Source organism: Papio anubis, chromosome 9 (assembly GCF_008728515.1).
Source record: "Papio anubis isolate 15944 chromosome 9, Panubis1.0, whole genome shotgun sequence".
Taxonomy (NCBI): Eukaryota; Metazoa; Chordata; class Mammalia; order Primates; family Cercopithecidae; genus Papio; species Papio anubis.
In genome coordinates this window covers 9,913,573-9,937,285 of record NC_044984.1, presented here as the reverse complement: position 1 = coordinate 9,937,285, position 23,713 = coordinate 9,913,573, and the positions used below count along the sequence as shown (strand labels likewise).

General features: G+C 42.1%; 1 protein-coding gene across 1 annotated transcript in view; it reads left to right on the top strand.

The window, feature by feature from the left end:
- Positions 1-22,678: 22,678 nt before the first annotated feature.
- A2ML1 (alpha-2-macroglobulin like 1) overlaps positions 22,679-23,713 on the top strand; it is a 55,426-nt gene continuing 54,391 nt past the window's right edge. The window contains exon 1 of the mRNA XM_031650266.1: positions 22,679-23,278. Within this exon, the coding sequence (XP_031506126.1) occupies positions 23,217-23,278 (62 nt within the window). The 5' untranslated portion in view covers positions 22,679-23,216. The remainder of the gene's footprint in view (positions 23,279-23,713) is intronic.

Here is a 23,713-nt window from a genome sequence, read left to right as displayed (position 1 = left end):
GCTTGTAACCCCAGCTACTTAGGAGGCTGAAGCAGGAGAATTGCTTGAACCTGGCAGGCGGAGGTTGCAGTGAGCTGAGATTGTACCACTGCACTCCAACCTGGGCAACAGAGCGAGACTCCATCCCCACTAGCCCCACAAAAAAAAAAAAAACAGCAGCTGGAGGCTGGCCAGGGAACTATAGTTCTCACAGAGGCCTACCTGCCTTCCTGTCTTTCTTCCTTCCTTCCCTCTTTCTCTCTCTTTGACATAACTTAAAAAATAATTTTCATTATGTATGTATTAACATTGTTTTATTGTGGCAAGAACACTTAACGTGAGTTCTACTCAAATGAGTTTTAAGTGCATAATGCAGTATTGTCATCTACAGGCACGATATTGTACAGCAGAGCTCTAGAATTCATCTTGCATAATTGAAATGTTATATCCATTGATTAGCAACCTCCCATTTCCTGCAACCACCATTCTACTCTCTGTTTCTATAAGTTTGACTATTTTAGATACCTCATATAAGTGGAGTCATGGAGTATTTATCCTTCTGGGACTGGCTTATTCTCTTAGCATAATGTCCTCAATTTTATCATGTTGTTGCATATTGCAGGATTTCCTTTTTTAAAGCTGAATAATATTCCATTGTGTGTCTATAGTACATATTTTTAAATTCATTCATTGGTCAATAGACTTTAGGTTGTTTCCAGTCCTTGGCTAAGAACAGTGCTGCAAATGAACATGGAAGTGCAGATATCCAAGATCCTGATTTCAAGTATTTTTTTGTTTTTTGTTTTTGTTTTTGTTTTTTGATAAATACCCAGAAGTAGTATAGCTGAATCATATGGTAGTTGCATTTTTGGAGAAACTTGCATGCTGTTTTCCATAGCAGCTGCACCATTTTACAGCAGGTTTTCTTAAGGGAGGTTTGGGTGGCTTACCTCTATGGCTGCCAAAGCTCACAGTGTACAAATAGTTCTCAAGAAGAGAATAAATGAAGGTAAAATCCACTGACACCCCTCCCGTTCTGGTAACCTTACTCCCTAGAGAAATCACTGTTAACATTTACTTGCATATACTTCCAAAATTTGTATATCCATTTATAAGCATTTCTTAACCCAGTGGGATCATGATATAAGCAGTGTTCTGTAACTTAACATTACATCCTGACTATCTTGCCATACAAGCAGGTATACTACTATCTCAGTGTTTTAAACAGCAACATAAAATTTTATTATTTGTTTCTACCATAATTTATTTCCTTGGTTTAATTAAATGAAATAACTCAGTATTCTTCCAATAAATTCTCACTCCCCCCTCCCCCACCACCATTTTTTGAGACAGGGTCTCACTCTGTCGTCCAGGCTAGAGTGCAATGATGTGATCACAGCTCACTGCAGCCCCGACCTCCTGGGCTCAAGAGATTCTCCTGCTTCACCTTCCTGAGTAGCTGGGACTACAGGCATGCACCACCATACATGGTTAATTTTGAAAATGTTATTTTTATAGAGGTAGGGTCTTCCTATGTTGCCCAGACTGATCTCAAACTCCTGGCCTCAAGCAATCCTCCCACCTCGGTCTCCCAAAGTATTGGGATTACAGATGTGAGCCACTATGACTGGCCGATTTTTCTCCTTTGCTTGCATTTGTTACATGCAGCCACAAAATTCTAATACAAGAAAAGAGAATGGGAGACAGGCACAGTGGCATGTTTCTGTAGGCCCAGCTATTTGGGAGGCTGAGGTGGGAGGATCACTTGAGTCACTGTGTTGCCTTTGCAACACAGCAAGATACAATCTCAAAAAAAAGAAAAAAAAAGAGAGAGAGAGAGAAAACGAAGGAGAGAGACAGACTGGGAACAAGAACATAAACTATTTGACATATTTACTTGGAATAACCAACTGAAAATTATTTGAACACAATGAGCATTGCTGGAGGACAGGTAATCCACTGTGGGGAAAATCTGTATCCCAATGGTAAAAAATAAAAAGTGCCTGGAAAGTTATGGAGAGGCTCAGGATGTTATACCCAAAGTGAACCCCAACATTTAGTCTTGTGGTTAATTACCAAAAAGTGAAGGAAAAACTTAAGTTCATAAAATGATGCCTTAGGCTGGGTGCAGTGACTCACACCTGTAATCCCAGCACTTTGGGAAGCTGAGGCAGGTGGATCACCCAAGGTCAGGAGTTCAAGACCAGCCTGGCCAACATGGAGAAACCCCCGTATCTACTAAAAATACAAAAATAGCCAGGCATGGTAGCATGCACTTGTACTCCCAGCTACTCAGGAGGCTGAAGCAGGAGAATCATTTGAACCCAGGAGGCAGAGGTTGCCATGAGCCAAGATCATGCCACTGCACGACATCCTGGGCAACAGAGCAAGACTCCATCTCAAAACAAACAAACAAACAAACAGACAAAAAACCCATAAAATAATGCCTTGCTTTTCCATCAATGATAGACTGGATTAAGAAAATGTGGCATGGAGATTCCAAGATGGCCGAATAGGAACAGCTGCAGGCTGCAGCTCCCAGAGTGAGCAACATAGAAGACGGGTGATTACTGCATTTCCAACTGAGCTTTGAAGAGAGCAGTGGTTCTCCCAGCATGGAATTTGAGATCTGAGGATGGACAGACTGCCTCCTCAAGTGGGTCCCTGACACCTGAGTAGCCTAACTGGGAGACACCTCCTAGTAGGGGCCGACTGATACCTCATACAGCCAGGTACCCCTCTGAGACGAAGCTTCCAGAGGAAGGATCAGGCAGCAACATCTGCCATTCTGCAATATTTGTGTTCTGCAGCCTCCGCAGGTGATACCCAGGCAAATAGGGTCTGGAGTGGACTTCCAGCAAACTCCAAAAGACCTGCAGCTGAGGGTCCTGACTATTAGGAGAACTGACAAACAGAAAGGACATCCACACCAAAACCCCATCTGTACGTCACCATCATCAAAGACCAAAGGTAGATAAAACCAAAAAGATGGGGATAAACCAGAGCAGAAAAGCTGAAAATTCTAAAAATCAGAGCACCTCTTGTCCTCCAAAGGATTTCTGCTCCTTGCCAGCAAAGGAACAAAGCTGGATGGAGAATGACTTTGACGAGTTGAGAGAAGAAGGCTTCAGATGATCGGTAATAAGAAACTTCTCCTAGCTAAAGGAGGATGTTCAAGCCCATCACAAAGAAGCTAAAAACCTTGAAAAAAGATTAGACAAGTGGCTAACTAGAATAAGTAGCGTAGAGAAGTCCTTAAATGACCTGATGGAGCTGAAAACCATGGCACGAGAACTACGTGAAACACACACAAGCTTCAGTAGCCGATTTGATCAAGCGGAAGAAAGGGTATCAGTGATTGAAGATCAAATGAATGAAATGAAGCAAGAAGAAAAGTTTAGAGAAAAAAAAAGTAAAAAGAAACGAACAAAGCCTCCAAGAAATATGGGACTATGTGAAAAGACCAAATCTACATCTGATTGGTATACCTCAAAGTGACAAGGAGAATGGAACCAAGCTGGAAAGCACTCTTCAGGATATTATCCAAGAGAACTTCCCCAACCTAGTAAGGCAGGCCAACATTCAAATTCAGGAAATACAGAGAACACCACAAAGATACTCCTCAAGAAGAGCAACTCCAAGACATATAACTGTCAGATTCACCAAAGTTTTAATGAAGGAAAAAATGGTAAGGGCAGCCAGAGAGAAAGGTTGAGTTACCCACAAAGGGAAGCCCATCAGACTAACAGCGGATCTACTGGCAGAAACTCTACAAGCCAGAAGAGTGTGAGAGCCAATATTCAACATTCTTAAAGAAAAGAATTTTCAACCCAAAATTTCATATCCAGCCAAACTAAGCTTCATAAGTGAAGGAGAAATAAAATTATTTACAGACAAACAAATGCTTAGAGATTTTGTCATCACCAGGCCTGTCTTACAAGAGCTCCTGAAGGAAGCACTAAACATGGAAAGGAACAACAGGTACCAGCCACTTCAAAAACATGCCAAATTGTAAAGACCATCAATGCTAGGAAGAAATTGCATCAACTAATGAGCAAAATAACCAGCTAACATCAGAATGACAGGATCAAATTCACACATAACAATATTAACCTTAAATGTAAATGGGCTAAATGCTCCAATTAAAAGACACAGACTGGCAAATTGGATAAAGAGTCAAGACCCATCAGTGTGCTGTATTCAGGAGACCCATCTCACGTGCAGAGACACACACAGGCTCAAAATAAAGGGATGGAGGAAGATCTACCAAGCAAATGGAAAACAAAAAAAGGCAGGGGCTGCAATCCTAGTCTCTGATAAAACAGATTTTAAACCAACAAAGATCAAAAGAGACAAAGAAGGCCATTACATAATGATAAGGGATCAATTCAATAAGAAGAGCTAACTATCCTAAATATATATACACCCAATACAGGAGCACCCAGATTCATAAAGCAAGTCTTTAGAGACCTACAAAGAGACTTAGACTCACACACAATAATAATGGGATACTTTAACACCCCACTTTCAACATTAGACAGATCAACGAGACAGAAAGTTAACAAGGATATCCAGGAATTGAACTCAGCTCTGCACCAAGCAGACCTAATAGGCATCTACAGAACTCTCCACCCCAGATCAAGAGAGTATACATTCTTCTCAGCACTACATTACACTTACTCCAAAATTGACCACATAGTTGGAAGTAAAGCACTCCTCAGCAAATGTAAAAGAACAGAAATTATAACAAACTGTCTCTCAGACCACAGTGCAATCAAACTAGAACTCAGGATTAAGAAACTCAGTCAAAACTGCTCAACTACATGAAAATGGGACAACCTGCTCCTGAATGACTACTGGGTACATAACGAAGTGAAGGCAGAAATAATGATGTTCTTTGAAACCAATGAGAACAAAGACACAACATACCAGAACCTCTGGGACACATTTAAAGCAGTGTGTAGTGGGAAATTTATAGCACTAAATGCCCACAAGAGAAAGCATGAAAGATCTAAAATCGACACCCTAACATCACAATTAAAAGAACTAGAGAAGCAAGAGCAAACACATTCAAAAGCTAGCAGAAGGCAAAAAATAACTAAGATCAGAGCAGAACTGAAGGAGACAGAGACATAAAAAACCCTTCAAAAAATCAATGAAGCCGGGCGCAGTGGCTCACGCCTGTAATCCCAGTACTTTGGGAGGCCCAGGCGGGCGGATCATGAGGTCAGGTGATAGAGACCATCCTGGATAACACGGTGAAATCCTATCTCTACGAAAAATACAAAAAATTAGCTGGGCATGGTGGTGGGCAGCTGTAGTCCCAGCTACTCGGGAGGCTGAAGCAGGAGAATGGCATGAACACGGGAGTGGAGCCTGCAGTGAGCCGAGATGGTGCCACTGCACTCCAGCCTGGGTGACAGAGCAAGACTCCATCTCAAAAAAAAAAATCAATGAATCCAGGAGCTGGTTTTTTGAAAAGATCAACAAGATTGATAGACTGCTAGCAAAACTAATAAAGAAGAAAAGAGAGAAGAATCAAATAGATGCAATAAAAAATGATAAAGGGGATATCACCACTGATCCCACAGAAATACAAACTACTATCAGAGAACACTATAAACACCTCTATGCAAATAAACTAGAAAATCTAGAAGAAATGGATAAATTCCTGGACACATACACCCTCCTAAGACTAAACCAGGAAAAAGTTGAATCTCTGAATAGACCAATAACACGTTCTGAAATTGAGGCAATAATTGAAAGAGACCAACCAAAAAAAGTCCAGGACCAGATGGATTCACAGCCCAATTCTACCAGAGGTACAAAGAGGAACTGGTACCATTCCTTCTGAAACTATTCCAATCAACACAAAAAGAAGGAATCCTCCCTAATCCATTTTATGAGGCCAGCATCATCCTGATACCGAAGCCTGGCAGAGACAACAAAAAAAGATAATTTTAGACCAATATCCCTGGTGAACATCAATGCAAAATTCCTCAATAAAATACTGGCAAACCGGATCCAGCAGCACATCAAAAAACTTATCCACCACTATCAAGCTGGCTTCATCCCTGGGATGCAAGGCTGGTTCAACATATGCAAATCAATAAACATAATCCATCATATAAACAGAATCAAAGACAAAAACCACACGATTATCTCAATAGATGCAGGAAAGGCCTTTGACAAAATTCAGCAGCCATTCATGCTAAAAACTCTCAATAAACTAGGTATTGATGGGACATATCTCAAAATAATAAGAGCTATTTATGACAAACCCATAGCCAATATCATACTGAATGGGCAAAAACTGGAACCATTCCCTTTGAAAACCAGCACAAGACACAGATGCCCTCTCTCACCACTCCTATTCACCATAGTATTGGAAGTTCTGGCCAGGGCAGTCAGGCAAGAGAAAAAAATAAAAGGTATTCACTTAGGAAAAGAGGAAGTCAAATTGTCCCTGTTTGCAGATGACATGATTGTATATTTAGAAAACCCTATCATCTCAGCCCAAAATCTCCTTAAGCTGACAAGCAACTTCAGCAGTCTCAGGATACAAAATCAATGTGCAAAAATCACAAGCATTCCTATACACCAATAACAGACAAACAGAGAGCCAAATCATGAGTGGACTCCCATTCACAATTGCTTCAAAGAGAATAAAATACCTAGGAATCCAACTTACAAGGGAAGTGAAGGACCTCTTCAAGAACTATAAACCACTGCTCAACAAAATAAAAGAGGACACAAACAAATGGAAGAACATTCCATGTTTATGGATAGGAAGAATCAATATTGTGAAAATGGCCATACTGCCCAAGATAATTTATAGATTCAGTGCCATTCCCATCAAACTACCAATGACTTTCTTCACAGAATTGGAAAAAAACTATTTTAAAGTTCATATGGAAACAAAAAAGAGCCCACATTGCCAAGACAATCCTAAGCCAAAAGAACAAAGCTGGAGGCATCACGCTGCCTGACTTCAAACTATACTACAAGGCTACAGTAACCAAAACAGCATGGTAGTGGTACAAAAACAGAGATATAGACCAAAGGAACAGAATAGAGCCCTCGGATATAATACCACACATATACAATCATCTGATCTTTGATAAACCTGACAAAAACAAGAAATGGGGAAAGGATTTCCTATTTAATAAATGATGCTGGGAAAACTAGCTAGCCATATGTAGAAAGCTGAAACTGGATCCCTTCCTTACACCTTATACAAAAATAATTCAAGATGGATGAAAGACTTAAATGTTAGACCTAAAACCATAAAATCCCTAGAAGAAAACCTAGCCAATGCCATTCAGGACATAGGCATGGGCAAGGACTTCATGACTAAAACACCAAAAGCAATGGCAACAAAAGCCAAAATAGACACATGGGATCTAATTAAAGTAAAGAGCTTCTGCACAGCAAAAGAAACTACCATCTGAGTGAACAGGCAACCTACAGAATGGGAGAAAATTTTTACAGTCTACCCATCTGACAAAGGGCTAATATCCAGAATCTACAAAGAACTTAAACAAATTTGAAAGAAAAAAATCAAACAACCCCATCAAAAAGTGGGCAAAGGATATGAACAGACACTTCTCAAAGGAAGACATTTATGCAGCCAACAGACACATGGAAAAATGCTCATCATCACTGGCCATCAGAGAAATGCAAGTCAAAACCACAATGAGGGCCGGGCGCGGTGGCTCAAGACTGTAATCCTAGCACTTTGGGAGGCCGAGACGGGTGGATCACGAGGTCAGGAGATCGAGACCATCCTGGCTAACATGGTGAAACCCCGTCTCTACTAAAAAATACAAAAAAAAAACTAGCTGGGCGAGGTAGTGGGCGCCTGTAGTCCCAGCTACTCAGGAGGCTGAGGCAGGAGAATGGCGGGAACCCAGGAGGCGGAGCTTGCAGTGAGCTGAGATCCGGCCACTGCACTCCAGCACTCCAGCCTGGGAGACAGAGCGAGACTCCGTCTCAACAACAACAAAAAAAAAACCCACAATGAGATACCATCTCACACCAGTTAGAATGGTGATCATTAAAAAGTCAGGAAACAACACATGCTGGAGAGGATGTGGAGAAATAGGAATGCTTTTACACTGTTGGTGGGACTGTAAACTAGTTCAGCTATTGTGGAAGACAGTGTGGTGATTCCTCAAGGATCTAGAACTAGAAATACCATTTGACCCAGCCATCCCATTACTGGGCATATACCTAAAGGATTATAAATCATGCTGCTATAGACACATGCTCATGTATGTTTATTGCTGCACTATTCACAATAGCAAAGACTTGGAACCAACCCAAATGTCCATCAATGATAGACTAAATTAAGAAAATGTGGCACATATACACCTTGGAATACTATGCAGCCATAAAAAAGGATGAGTCCACGTCCTTTGAAGGGACATGGATGAAGCTAGAAACCATCATTCTGAGCAAACTATTGTAAGGACAGAAAACCAAACACCACGTGTTCTAACTCACAGGTGGGAATTGAACAATGAGAACACTTGAACACAGGGTGAGGAACATCACACACTGGGGCCTGTCATGGGGTTGGGGGAGGCGGTAGGGATAGCATTAGGAGATATACCTAATGTAAATGACGAGTTAACGGGTGCAGCACACCAACATGGCACACATATACATATGTAACAAACCTGCACATTGTGCACATGTACCCTAGAACTTAAAGTATAATAATAATATAAAGAAAATGTGGCACATATACACCATGGAATACTACACAGCCATGAAAAAGGATAAGTTCATGTCCTTTGCAAGGACATGGAGAAAGCTGGAAACCATCATTCTCATCAAACTATCACAAGGACAGAAAACCAAACACCACATGTTCTCACTCATACGTGGGAAGTGAACAATGAGAACACATGGACACAGGGCGGGGAACATTATACACTGTGGCCTGTTGGGGAGTGGTTGGCTTGGGGAGCGATAGCATTAGGAGAAATGCCTAATGTAAATGACAAGTTGATGGGTGCAGCACACCAGCCTGGCACATGTGTACCTATGTAACAAATCTGCTCTTTGCGCACATGTACCCTAGAACTTAAAGTATAATAAATACATAAATAAACAAATAATAATGCCTTGCTTTCACAAGGCAGTAGAAGTCATGGATTGACCTGAGTGACACTAGATCTAGTGAAGGATAGTTGCATCATCGTAGGGGTGTAGTAGGATTAAAGAATTGCCAAATCTAATTAACACCTAGGGACTATAATGTATCAAAAAGAAAAGTCATTTGTACCAGTTCAATAAAAATCCATTGAATATTTGAACACACACTTGGGGATTGTAATCAAAATCCATTTTTGGTATAATTAGAATATGAGATCATAACGAAAGCATAAAGTCTGCCAATTCAATATTTCCAAAGCAATTTTCATTTCATTATATTCCCCACTTTATACCTAATTCTACAGGAAAACCCATTTAAGTGAAAATACACACCAAGATCAGCCAGTCGAAAACAATACGTATTTACTGGGCACAGGTCATAAATATTTATATATTCAGTGTATGTGTAAGCAGAGGAATTCTAGATCACTTTATGTAAAGCATCTCTGCCAGAGAGCATGAAATATAATGCTCCTACTCTGGGTTGAACAGGCCTAACTCTTGACAACATAAACATATTATCCCCAGAGCAGATCTATGCAGATTTCCCAGTTAAGGGAGTTTGCCATGAAGTCAAGCAATAAGTAAGACCAATCAAGTCTATTATTTGCACAATTGTCTTTAATAATCCTAGCCTAATCATTTGACATTTGATAGTAAGCAAACTTCAATTAGAATTGGTTCTAAATTCAGCTTTGCCACATCCTAGTTCTGTAATAGTGGGCAAATTAACCTCTCTGTACACCAATGTTTATATCTGCAAAAGATAATCAATGATAGGTTTTTCTTTAAGAGAGTTAAATAATCCTAGTAGTGTGTGGAACATAACCAGTATTAAATGGCTCTCCTAGAATTTCCCTCCTTTGTACTGAAGGACCATAAAAAAACTATAAGTGACAATCTCTTTTTTTTGTTGTTGTCTGAGACAGAGTTTTGCTCTTGTTGCCTAGGCTGGAGGCTGGAGAGCAATGCCGCAATCTTGGCTCACTGCAACCTCCGCCTCATGGGTTCAAGTGATTCTCCTGCCTCAGCCTCCTAGGTAGCTGGGATTATAGGTGCCTGCCACCACGCCCAGCTAATTTTTGTGTTTTTAGAAGAGATGGGGTTTCACCATGTTGGCCAGGCTGGTCTCGAACTCCTGACCTCAGGTGATCCACTCTCCTTGGCCTCCCAAAGTGCTGGGATTACAGGTGTGAGCCACTGCGCCTGGCCCTACAATCTCTGTCTTTATTAGCCTGTTGGGTTATGGAGAGAAGGAAAAATACTTATGAACAATTAAAAAACAAATTTGCAAGGTAGTATAAAATTAGGTGTCAACGTGAGTGGTAAAGAAAGTATTACAGAAATTCAGGGGCTGGCTGGGCATGGTGCCTCACACCTGTAATCCCAGCACTTTGGGAGGCCGAGGCAGGCAGATCAATTGAGGTCAGGAGTTCAAGACCTCCTGGTCAACATGAAACCCCGTCTCTACTAAAAATACCAAAAAAAAAAAAAAAAAAAATTAACCAGAGGTTGTGGCACATGCCTGTAGTCCCAGCTACTTGGCAAGCTCTTGGACCATGTCTCCTTCGAGCTGTTTGCAGACAGGTTTCTAAAGACAGCAGAAAACTTTTGTGCTCTGAGCCCTGGAGAGAAAGGATTTGGTTGTAAGTGTTCCTACTTTCACAGAATTATTCCAGGGTTTATGTGTCAGGGTGGTGATTTCACACGCCATAATGGCACTGGTGGCAAGTCCATCTATGGGGAGAAATTTGATGACAAGTACTTCATCCTGAAGCATATAGGTCCTGGCATCTTATCCATGGCAAATGCTGGACCCAACACAAACAGCTCCCAGTTTTGCATCTGCACTGCCAAGACTGAGTGGTTGGATGGCAAGCATGTGGTTTTTGACAAGGTGAAAGAAGGCAAAAATATTGTGGAGGCCATGGAGCACTTTGGGTCCAGGAATGGCAAGACCAGCAAGATCACCATTGACTGTGGACAACTCTAATTAAAGTTTGACTTTTTTTTAATCTTAACCACCGGAGCATTCCTCCGCAGCTCTGGAGAGCACCCTCCACCACATTTGCTTGCAGTATCCTAGAATCTTCATGCTCTCACTGCAGTTCCCTTTGGGTTCCATGTGTTCCTTATTCCCTTCTGTGCCTAGCGGGATTGCTGCCAAGACCAGCTCGGTCATGGAGACCCTAACCCAGCAGCGCTAGAGGAATTAAAGACACACACACAGAAATATAGAGTGTGGACTGGGAAATCAGGGGTCTCACAGCCTTCAGAGCTGAGAGCCTTGAACAGAGATTTACCCACATATTTATTGACAGCAAGCCAGTCGTAAGATTTAGTAAAAGTATTCCTTACGGGAAATAAAGGTATGGGCCAAAATAAAGGGATGAGTCTGGCTAGTTATCTGTAGCAGGAGCATGTCCTTAAGGCACAGATTGCTCATGCTATTGTTTGTGGTTTAAGAACGCCTTAAGCGGTTTTCCACCCTGGGTGGGCCAGGTGTTCCTTGCCCTCATTCCGGTAAATCCACAACCTTCCAGCATGGGCATCAAGGCCATCATGAGCATATCACAGTGCTGCAGAGATTTTGTTTATGGCCAGTTTTGGGGCCAGTTTATGGCCAGATTTTGGGGCCTGTTCCCAACAGATTGCAGAGTTAAGTTTATGATTATGAAATAAATCTAAATAATAAAACAAAAAAATAAATTCAGGAGAGACTGTTGGTAGAATATAGCAAAACCTAAAAAAGGAGCACAGGACTTACATCAGACCTATAACAATAATATATTATCATGTCAGTATCAAGTGATGCTGTTTCCTATGGTTTCATATAATTTTCAAGTAGCCTTCAAAAGAACCCTACGTTATATAAAATTGGTATTTTTGGTATTTTCAGAAGAGTACAAGTTATTTATTTGTCTTGCTTAAAAAGTACAGAGCTGCAGAGCAGAACATGTGTCCATGTATCCTGATTTCTAGAGAAGAAAACTAACATTTTGCTGAAAAAGCCACTATGATCCAAGTGGGAGGATCACTTGAGCCCAGGAATTCAAGGCTGCAGTGAGCTATGATTGTGCCACTGTGTATTCCAGTCTGGGCAACAGAGTGAGACCTCATGTGTTCAAAAAATATTTTAAAAGGTTCTAGAGTCGGATGGTGGTTATGGTTGTACAACAATGTGAAAATACTTAATGCTACTGAACTGTATACTTAAAAATGGTTTAGGTGATACATTTTATGTTATGTATATTTTACCACAATTTAAAAAATTAATATGAAAAGATTGCAACAGAACTGTACCATCAGTTTATTAGGTACACATTTTATTACACCTTTATCACAACATTAAAAATCTTAACAAATATATATATTTTTTAAATTATGGTATTATATAGCAAGTTTTCAATGAATCCTAGTAGGAATACTATTTTCCAAGTACACATCTAAACTCCTGAAATTCTTCTGTTCAACATGTTTGCCCTTTGAAATCACGTTTTTGGAGTATTTCAAGCTAAACTTAATATCAGTTCCTGCTTCTCATAATTCAAGTCACTTGATTCCTATCTTTTTTTTTTTTTTTTTTTGAGATGGAGTCTTGCTCTGTCACCCAGACTAGAGTGCAGTGGCACCATCTCGGCTCACTGCAAGTTCTGCCTCCCAGGTTCAAGTGATTCTCCTGCCTCAGCCTCCTGAGTAGCTGGGATTACAGGCACCTGCGCTACGCCCAGCTAATTTTTGTATTTTTTAGTAAAGACGGGGTTTCACCACCTTGGCCAGGCTGCTCAAACTCCTGACCTCGTGATCAGTGGCTCACACCTGTAATCCCAGCACTTTGGGAGGCCAAGGCAGGCAGATCACCTGAGGTCGGGTGTTCGAGACCAGCCTGACCAACATGGAGAAACCCTGTCTCTACTAAAAATACAAAATTAGCCAGGAGTGGTGGCATGCACCTGTAATCTCAGCTACTCAGGAGGCTGAGGCAGGAGAATCTCTCGAACCCAGGAGGCAGAGGTTGCAGTGAGCTGACATTGTGCCATTGTAATCCCAGGTACTTGGTAAGCTGAGGCATGAGAATTGCTTGAACCTGGGAGGTGGAGGTTGCAGTGAGCTGAGATCATGCCATTGCACTCCAGCCTGGGCAACAGAGCAAGACTTCTTCTCAAGAAAAAAAATAATAATAAAGAAAAATAAAATAAAACAAAGTATTTGTCTAGTAAATCTAACATCTTATTACCACAGTAATAAGATAGTGGTTGGTGACATTATATAGTTTTATCTAAATATCTAGCTTTGAAAAATTTATTTCTCACTTATTCTTTTAAGGCAGTCAACAAAAATGTATTGAATGCTTACTATGTGCCAAATATTGCTGAATTTTAAGGAAATCTTTTGTTCCTTTCGCCCATCAACCCTTTCATAGATTTCTTTTTCTGAAACAGTTTATACTTTACAGGAAGCACTTCCATCTGTTCTACTACTTCTCCTCCTCTCTCCCATCCCCCAAAATAGTACCATCTAATTCAGAAAAATCAGAAAAACGGCTTAGTATAGACAAGGCAGTGTCTTAGAGGAAATGTTATGGCTAGGACTAAGGGAGAAGGACCCTGTCCTTCAAAGAAGAAAGAGAGATTTTTGTTTCTTTGAAAGATTTAAAGTTAGAAGAGTAAGAAGGATTTAAAGTTAGAAGAGTAAGAAGGATAAAAGCATAAGAAACACCTGGATGAAAGAGGTTCCCTGAAACTTCTCAGTTACTTGCTGATTTACATGCAATTAAACTTTTTCTGACAACTGTAACCCAGCTTATAGTCCTCTAAAATGAGTCATATTTATCATCAGTAGCACATTTTAGGGATTCAGTCATATGTTATTCAGTAGCATTTCTTTAGTATTTTGTTACTGGGCTTTTCATATGTGAATATCTTATGTTCTGAAATGTTTCCCTTGAAGTCAAAGAAAATATCTTCAGATATGGTTCCTATAATGTTTAACATGCTGAAGGTTTGCATAGTCAGGTTTCTTCAGATAAAAAAACAAGCAAACTATATACATATATATGTATATAGTTTGTATATATGTATATAGTTTGCTTGTTTATATATATTATATATTGCCCCACACCCTGAGAGATTTATAATTGGCTCACATGATTGTGGAGGCTGGTAAGTCCAAAATCTCCAGGGCAGGCTGAACCCTATTTCCAAATTAAGTCACACTCGGAGATCCTAGGAGTTAGGACTTCAACATACAAATTGTGAGGGGGATACAATTTATCCCATAACAGTGTTCAATAAATATTTGTTGGGAAACAAAAAGCTTTTCTCCCTAGGTATAATCTGAGCATGTGATCTCCATGTTTCTTTTTTCGCTCTTTTAACAGGAACTTTCAGTTTTCTGTCATTTCTGACTTTAGGAAGCCAAATGTTGGTTCATGTGCTGTCTAAGCATGGGTGGGGCTGGGTGGCACCCTTATTTTCCTTGATGCATTCATATGCAAACTTTGGTACATCGCATATTCACTTGAATGAATTTGAAAAGGGACTAGGGTGAAGCCTGTCATTAGTAAGAAGGAGGGAGGAAACAGAGTGGCAAGCAAGGAGTGGCCCCAGATTCTGCTGGTTCTTTTCTTTTCCTTAATGTTGTGTCTTGGTTTGATTAGCCTCCTGCTCTCTGGAGGTAGAACCTCAAATCAACAGTCCTGGGTGGAACAGAAACAGGCCCTTCTCCTCTGGCCTCCCTTGCAGTGAGGAGAGCAGAAAACTGACTTGCTGAGAACAGCATCCCTTAGCAGACAGGACTAAGCTGTCTCCTGGGAGGTTACCAAGTAAAGTGGGCTAATAGCTTTTTGGAAACCCTTCATGGAAAAGCAAAATAGTCAAAGAAAGTATTCGCAGTCGTAAGACCAAAGACTACCTGTGAAAAACAGAAATAATCTGGAAATGTGAAAAGAATATCCTTGAGCAGAATGGTGTGGAACAAAATACAAAATACACAGAAGTGAGTGAGGAAGGCTGGGATAATATAAAGAAAGAAGAATCCCAAATACACCAGAATGAAAACATTTTCTTTAGCTGTACTGATTGGCAGTTATCATCACTAATTTTTTGGCAGGAATAAATTGGAAATTTATGTCAGTACCCTTGGATAATAATTAAAAATATATATTATAGGCCTGGCGTGGTGTCTCACACCTGTAATCCCAGCACTTTGGGAGACCAAGGTGGGTAGATTACCTGATGTCAGGAATTCGAGACCAGCCTGACCAACGGGGTGAGACCCCATCTCTACCAAAAATACAAAAAAAAAATTAGCCGGGAGTGGTGGTGGAGGAGGGTGCCGGTAATCCCAGCTACTTGGGAGGCTGAGGCAGGAGAATCACTTAAATCCAGGAGGTGGCAGTTGTGGTGAGCTGAGATCGCACCATTGCACTCCAGCCCGAGCAACAAGAGCGAAACTCTGTCTCAAAAAACAAACAAACAAACAAAAACTATATATATGTGTGTGTGTGTATATATATGTATATATATATTATAGTTATGCCTAAGATAATATGTTGCATAAGATAAGATAATATATAATTGACGTAATTCTTACTCCAGAAATACTTGTATTATTTACAGTAAAGTTTCAAGTGTAAGAAGCCTTCGAGGTAACATATTACGGTGTCTATATAAGCAAAAATTCTCAAGTCAGGATTCTGATACCCAGAACAAATCCAAGCACGCTAGCCCCTTTACAGAATAGCCTTCCACACGGCTCCATTTCACCCATATGCACCCCATGAGATGTCAACAGTAGGGTTTTATGCAACCTAACTTTGGGAGATTATTAAACCCTGGACATTTCCTCCCACCAAATTCCAGACAAATTATCTGGCTGATAGCTGCATTTAAATAGATTTTAAAATAGATCAGAAGAGGTAAAAATCACTGGTGGACCGATTTGACTGATGGAAGTGGGAAAGGGGAGTCAGCAACTCTTGCTGGAGGGGTGCTCACCACCTACAGGGGAGTGGGTGTTCATGGACCTGGGCGACTGCTCTTAGCAGGAAGAGTGATGGGAACCAAGGAAAACAAGACCGCGGTGGCTCATATCGGTCATCCCAACACTTTGGGAGGCCACGGTGAAACCCTGTCTCTACTAAAAATACAAAAATTACCCGGGTGTGGTGGCACATGCCTGTAATCCCTGCTACTCAGGAGGCTGAGGCAGGAGAATCTCTTGAACCTGGGAGGTGGAGGTTGCAGTGAGCTGAGATCACGCCACCGTACTCCAGCGTGGGAGACACAGCGAGATCCTGTCTCCAAAAAAAAAAAAAAAAGTTTATGGAATTTATGTAGAGTGGTAGAGTGACCCAAAACTCAATTGAATATACTGGTTTTCCCCGTGTCCAAATCAAACAGAGCCTCCAGAGACCATCGCAAGTTTTACAACCTAACCAAGAGGCTTGGTGTGTGCATGTATGTGTGTGCCTAGTGTGTGTGAATTAGGGGAAACATGGAGAAATTGTCTATAATTCTTGAATCTGTTTTTTGATGTCTTTCATTATTTTTGGAAAATTCTCATCTATTATATCTTCAAAAATGTCTTCTGCTTGTTCTTTCTCGCTTCTCCTTCCAAGATTCTGATAACATGTATGCTAAGCCATTTGATATTGTTTTACAGCACTTAAATACTCTTCAAGTGCTATAAAAATTCAAATTATTTGAAAAGAATTCAAATGATTTTCACTCTTTTTTCTTGTTGTGTTTGGTTGAGTAATTTCTATTGACCTAACTTCAAGGCAATCGATTATTTCCTCAGCTATATTTGTATTGTCAAGGTTATTAATGAGCCCGAAGAAGGAGCTGCTCATCTCTGATCCTGCATTTTCTCTCTTTTTTTTGAGACCGGATTTTGTTCTGTCACCCAGGCTGGAGTGTAGTGGTGCAATCTCAGCTCACTACAACCTTGACCTCCTGGGCTCAAGCGATCCTCCCACCTCAGCCTCCCAAGTAGCTGGGACTACAGATGTAAGTCACCACACCTAGCTGATGTTTTTATTTTATATAGACACAAAGTCTCCTCACTATGTTACCTAGGCTGGTCTCACACTCCTGGGCTCAAGTGATCTTCTTGCCTTGGCCTCCCAAGGTGCTGGGATTACAGGCTTCAGCCACTGTTCCTGGCCTGATACTGCATATCTTTTTTTTTTTTTTTTTTTGGCACTTCTATAAAGGCTACCATGTTTAGTATTTCAGGAAGTCAGTCACTTCCACCTTTCTTTTGTGTTTTTTGTTTTGTTTTGTTTTGGAGCGCAGTCTGGCTCTGTCGCCCAGGCTGAAGTGCAGTGGCGCGATCTCGGCTCACTGCAAGCTCCACCTCCAGAGTTCACACCATTCTCCTGCCTCAGCCTCCTGAGTAGCTGGGACTACAGGCGCCCGCCACCATGCCGGCTAATTTTTTTTGTATTTTCAGTGGAGACGGGGTTTCACTGTGTTAGCCAGGATGGTCTCGATCTCCTGACCTCGTGATCAACTTGCATCGGCCTCCCAAAGTGCTGGGGTTACAGGCGTGAGCCACCGTGCCTGGCCCACCTTTCTTTTGAAATTCACCCCTGACACCCTCTCCTCATGTCCGTTGTCCCTTTTTTTTTTTTCATGAGATCCTTTGACATATTACTCCAGGGGCATTTTAAAGTCTCTCTCTCTTAGTTATAACATGGAGGGCAGCTCTGAGCCTGGTTCCGTTGATTACTTTGTATCTTCACAGGGCGTTGTTGTCATCTTCTTCTTTTGATACAACTTATAATTTTTCATTGATTGCCAAACATCTTGTGTAGAACAGGAGAGATTTAGATAAATAGTATTTGTGACTAGAAATGGACACACCTTTTCTCAGGCAGTTAGCTTGGTGGATTGAGTTAATCTAGTTAAAAGGTGAACTGGATTCAGGTTTTGTAATTGCCAAGTTTACTTTCGGTACATCATAGGCTTCAAATTCCTTTTGTGATGCCTTATGCTTAGGGTGGCATCTGAAATGCTGGGGATTTCTCAATGTTTGTACCCCACCCTCAGCTCCCGTCTCCTCTATACACCACACAGGCACCACAGAGGTCGTTTCTCCACATGTTCATGCCCTCTGCCAGGGCAGACTGCTTAGTTACTTGCTGCTCTTGCTAAGGTAATGGTGAGGGGACAGGGTGCTTCTCTGTTGCCCTCTTTATCTTCTTTCTTAGGTACGTTTATATGCCTGGGCCGTAGGGGATGAGTATTTCCCTACTCCTTATGCCAGGCTGCCAAACTCTGCTTTGAATTTGTGGCGGGTCTTGGGTGGGAAAGATTTTTTTGTGCCCCTCCTTCAGTTTCAGGAGACCTCTAAAAGTATTAACTTAGAACTCTGGGCTCACAATTGCTCCTTGTCCCTCCCTTGGACTAGGGTCCTCCCCGCTCTTCCCTTGGTAACACCTGTGCCCTGAGAGCAATAGTGTTTGCCACTCCTCCCCAGGGTCTTATGGCTTTCAAGAGAGGAGCATGGGCAGCTGGGGCCTTTTCTGCAATGAGAGCAAATATGGTCCTTGGTGCCCATGGTACTGAGGGGGCTCTTTTTAGTCTCCCGCTGGGCCCCCAGTATTTCCTGTGAACACCTGGTAGAGGTCACGGAAAGGAGCCTGTGGGTAAGTAAAGCCCTCCCTTGCCGCTGTGACACCCAGAGGCTCCTTATAGTCACTCTAATCTGCACCAGGCCTCTAGCACTGTATGAAAAATGTAGCTGCTTTCTTCCTGCACGTCTGTATGAAAGGCCAAACGCCTCCCATGCTCTGGCACTGATGAGACACTCCACCCATCAGGTCTCTGCTCATGAGGAATTGTATCTCCTTGAATTTCAGACTACTTAGCTCACCTGCACCCTCAGCTCAGCTGTTTTGTTTTGAGATGGAGTCTTGCTCTGTCACCCAGGCTGGAGTGCAGAGGCGTGATCTCAGCTCAATGCAACCTCCGCCTCCTGGGTTTAAGCAATTCTCCTGCCTCAGCCTCCTGAGTAGCTGGGATTACAGGCATGCACCACCATGCCCGGCTAATTCTTTTGTGTTTTTAGTAAAGATGGGGTTTCACCATATTGGCCAGGCTGGTCTCGAACTCCTGACCTTGTGATCTGCCTGCTTCAGCCTCCCAGAGTGCTAGGATTACAGACGTTAGCCACCGCGCCCAGCTCAGCTCAGCTCTTAGGTTCAACTTTTGGTTTAAGAAAAGTGATTTTTCAGTTTGTCTGGCTTTTTCCTATTGTCAGAGAGGGAGCAATGCACTTTTCCAGCTTATTTTTATTTTTTATTCTTAGAAACAGGGTCTTGCTCTGCTGCCCAGGCTGCAGTGCAGTGGCACAATCATGGCTCACTGCAGACTTGAAGTCCTGGCCTCTAGTGATCTTCCTGCCTCAGCCTCCCAAGTAGCTGGGCATGGGACACCACATCTGGCTAATTTTTAATTTTTTTTTTTTTTTTGGTAGAGACAGGGTCTTGCTATACTACCAAGGCTTGTCTCAAACTCCTGGCCTCAAGTAATCCTCCCACCTTGCCCTCCCAAAGCATTGAGATCACTCTTTCTAGCTTTTTATATTCCAAGTTAAAGTGGAACTTGCCACATGTCATTTTGTATCACTTTCCCCAATCCATTTCTTTTCTTTTATTCTTGAGATGGAGTTTTGCTCTTGTTGCCCAGGCTGGAGTGCAGTGGTGTGATCTCAGCTCACTGCAGCCTCTGCCTCTCTGGTTCAAGTGATTCTCTTGCCTCCGCCTCCCGAGTAGCTGGAATTACAGGCGCCCACCACCATGCCTGGCTAATTTTTGTATTTTTGGTAGAGACAGGGTTTCGCCATGTTGACTAAGCTGGTCTTGAACTCCTACGGATCAGCCTCCCAAAGTGCTGGGATCACAGGTGTGAGCCACTGCACCAGCCCCAACCCCTTTCAATTAGTATTGCAAATAATGCCCCTTCTCATGAAAACATTATTCTTAATGGCTGCAGAGTATTGCTTTATATTAACATGACAGTTTATTCAACTAAACTCATTATTGGGCATTGTAATAGACTTAATGTTTTAAGTTTCCAGCTCTTTACACCAACACATTTCCTACTGTAGTGATTTCTTTGAATAATTTCCCCTCCCCAACTCCATGTGGCTCTAAAGGGGTGGCCAATCACAGGACCCCATCACCCTGGCCTCTAGGTGGGAGAATGACCCAGGCCCTGCCTATCATACCCTCCTGGCTACAGTGACTGATTCAGAGGTGAGCCAGTGAGAGAAGGAGGAACACAGTTCTTCTTTAGGAATTTTATAACATAGGTGAAAAGTTTTGTCATTCGGGGTCATGGAGCTGAACAAATACGGCTTGAGGGCTCCCAGCTGCCATCCTCCCTATGACTTGAAGAAAAGCTTGTGTGCAGTAGGAGAAAATGAGCCAACCAGAGAAAGTACACGAGAGAGAAAGACGAGGAGGAGTCAGCCCTGGCTGCACCAAGTCTCTAATCCCAGGCTGTAAAGTCTTTCAAGTTGCTCTGGTTCCATAAGCTCATTCTTCCTGTTGGATCCATTCGAGTCACCAAAAACGCTTTTTTGATTAAGCTGATTTGGTATATGGTGATCTTTCATCATCCCAGAGAGCATCCTCGCTTATTTAATTTAATTTTATTTATTTAATTTTATTTTATTTATTTTATTTTATTTTAATGAGACAAGTTCTCACTGTTGCCCAGGCTGGAGTGCAGTGGCGCTATCATGGCTCACCGCAGCCTTGATTCCCCGGGCACAGGCAGTCTTACCATCTCAGCCTCCAGAGTAGCTGGGACTACGGGCGTGCACCACCACACCCAGCTATTTTAAAGAAATGTTTTGTACAGACTGAAACCGCCTTTGCAAAATTATAACTGAGGAAATTATGACATGAAAGAAATCAGACCTCACTGACTCCATCTTGCTTCTAACCCTTCAGCTGTCCTTGTGGATTCCTGGGCGTAGATGGAAGTAACTTTGGGAAGGAATTCAGTTCATGGTTTGACTCGGAAACAAAATTGATAACAGCCCTTTCCCAATAAGACCCCCTTCTTGCCTGGGGTCCAGTCTGTCTTTGCAGGACTGACAAATTAGCTACAAGATTAGAAATTATAGTTTAGGGGTCATGTAGCCTCTGGCTCCAAAAGTCTGAACCTCCCCAAATTGCTCCTGGGGATAACATCACTGTTGTAAAATGTAAGATCAGTAATTGAGTTATTTTGCAGACTCTGCACTCGATGGAATCAGCTGACACCACACAGACCAGTAATCTGCCCCAACCAGTTCTGCCGTCTCACCCAGGAACAGAAGACATTCAGAAAATCTAACTTCGACCCTCTATGATTCCATCTCCAACCTCAGCAATCAGCACTCCCCACTTCCCAAGCCCCTACCAGCCAAATTATCTTTAAAAACTGTGATCCACAAATGCTCAAGGAGACTCATTTAAGTAATAATAAAACTCCGGTCTCCCGCACAGCTGGTTCTGCGTGAGTTACTCTTTCGCCATTGCAAGTCCCCTGTCTTGATAAGTCAGCTCTGTCTAGGCAGCGGGCAAGGTGAATCCATTGAGTGGTTACAAAGACGGGGTCTCACTATGTTGCCCAGGCTGGTCTTGGACTCCTGGGCTCAAGCAATCCTCCAGCTTCTGACTCCCAAAAACTGGGATTATAGGCGTGAGCCACTGCACTTAGACTAATTTATATTTTAGGTGACTTCTAAGTATTACCATCGTAAAGAGCACTGTGGGCTGGGCATGGTGGCTCATACCTGTAATCCCAGCACTTTGGGAGGCTGAAGTGGTCATTGGAGCTCAGGAGTTCAAGACTAGCTTGGGCAACATGGTGAAACCCTGTCTCTATTAAAAATACAAAAAAATTAGCCAGGAGTGTTGGTGCCCACCCGTAGTCCCAGCTACTCAGGAGGCTGAGGTGGGAGGATCGCTTGAGCCTAGGAAGTCAAGGCTGCAGTGGGTTGAGATTGTGCCACTGTACTCCAGCCCAGGTGACAAAGTGAGACTCTACCTCAAAAAAATAAAAAAACACAAAATAAAAGACAAAAAAGAAAGAACAGTGTGAAAAAACTCAGTGTAGATACATTTGTGCATACATGCATGCTGTCCTTTTTTTCCTCATTAAGAAACATTTGCAGAGTAAGAGTTGCTGAGTCAAAGAATATGCAAATCTTAAAGGCTTTGATGTGTATTACGAAATTGCCGTGAGAAAGGTTATCCACATTCTGTTTTCTCTAGGACTGTATGTGTTCCTGTTTCCATACAGTCACAATAATACTGAGTAGTATTAACTTTTTTTTTTTTTTTTGAGACAGAGTCTCACTGTGTCACCCAGGTTGGAGTGCATGATCTTGGCTCACTGCAACCTCCACCTCCCGGGTTCAAGTGATTCTCCTGTCTCAGCCTCCCAAGTAGTTGGGACTATAGGCAACCACCACTATGCCCAGCTAATTTTTTTTTTTTTTTTTTAATTTTCAGTAGAGACAGGTTTCACTATGTTGACCAGGCTGGTCTTGAACTCTTAACCTCATGATCTGCCCACCTGAACCTCCCAAAGTGCTGGGATTACAGGCGTGAGCCACCGTGACCGGCCAAGTTTATTGCTTTTCTATTGATACTGTTCTCATACCCGTGTTCCCAACTATACCTTAATTGAATAATAAAAGAAAATAAGGACATTAAATGAGAACAGGAATTGGAATGAAACCAGAAAAAAAGGGAGGAGTTCAAACTATGTTCTGAGAGCTTTACCATTATGAATACTCAGCTCTGGTTTTCCCCCAAAACTGGCTGAACCAGTACAGATGTTCCAGGGAGAAACAACTTTAAAGAAGTGAATAGTGGCCCTACCCTGGTCCACCACCTAAGCCAGCGGTTAGAGAAGGAGGAACACAGTCCTCCTGTGTCCCAGGTGCCAGGAGGTGATTGACTACAGCATCAGTCATCGCTGCACAGCCTACCTGGAGTTAGTATATAAAGCTACGCAGAGCGGATCTCTGGTCCCGACCCTGGAAAATCTGTCTCACCCACAAAGATGTGGGCTCATCTCCTTCTAGGAATGTTGGCCCTATCGCCAGCCATTGCAGAAGAACTTCCGTGAGTGTTTGGTGTCAGAATTGGTTTATTAGGGCAGTGGCTTCTTTGCCGAACTTTCTCAAACATTTATATGGAGATGGGGAGATACACTTTGGTTTATCTTAATTTCCTCCTCCTTTTTTCTCTTCTTTGCTTCCACCGGATCCTTTACCCAGAGAGGAAGGCTGAGGGATGAAGAGGAAGCCTTAAAAAAGAGAAATATTAAAATGTACCCTGTTTTCTGAAATAGGCCTGATTTCCTCCTTGGTGCTTTAGGCGTGTGTTCTCGGTGAGGGCCTCCTGATGGTAGAAGTTTAAGACTGTGCACTGCGTTGTTGTTTCTCTGCTTCTTGTAGAAAATGAGCTGCATAAGGAAGGCAGGGGCTTGGTGTGTCTAATTCACTGCTACGTGCTGAGCGCTTAGGAGAGGACTTAATTTTTCCTGACATGAATGAA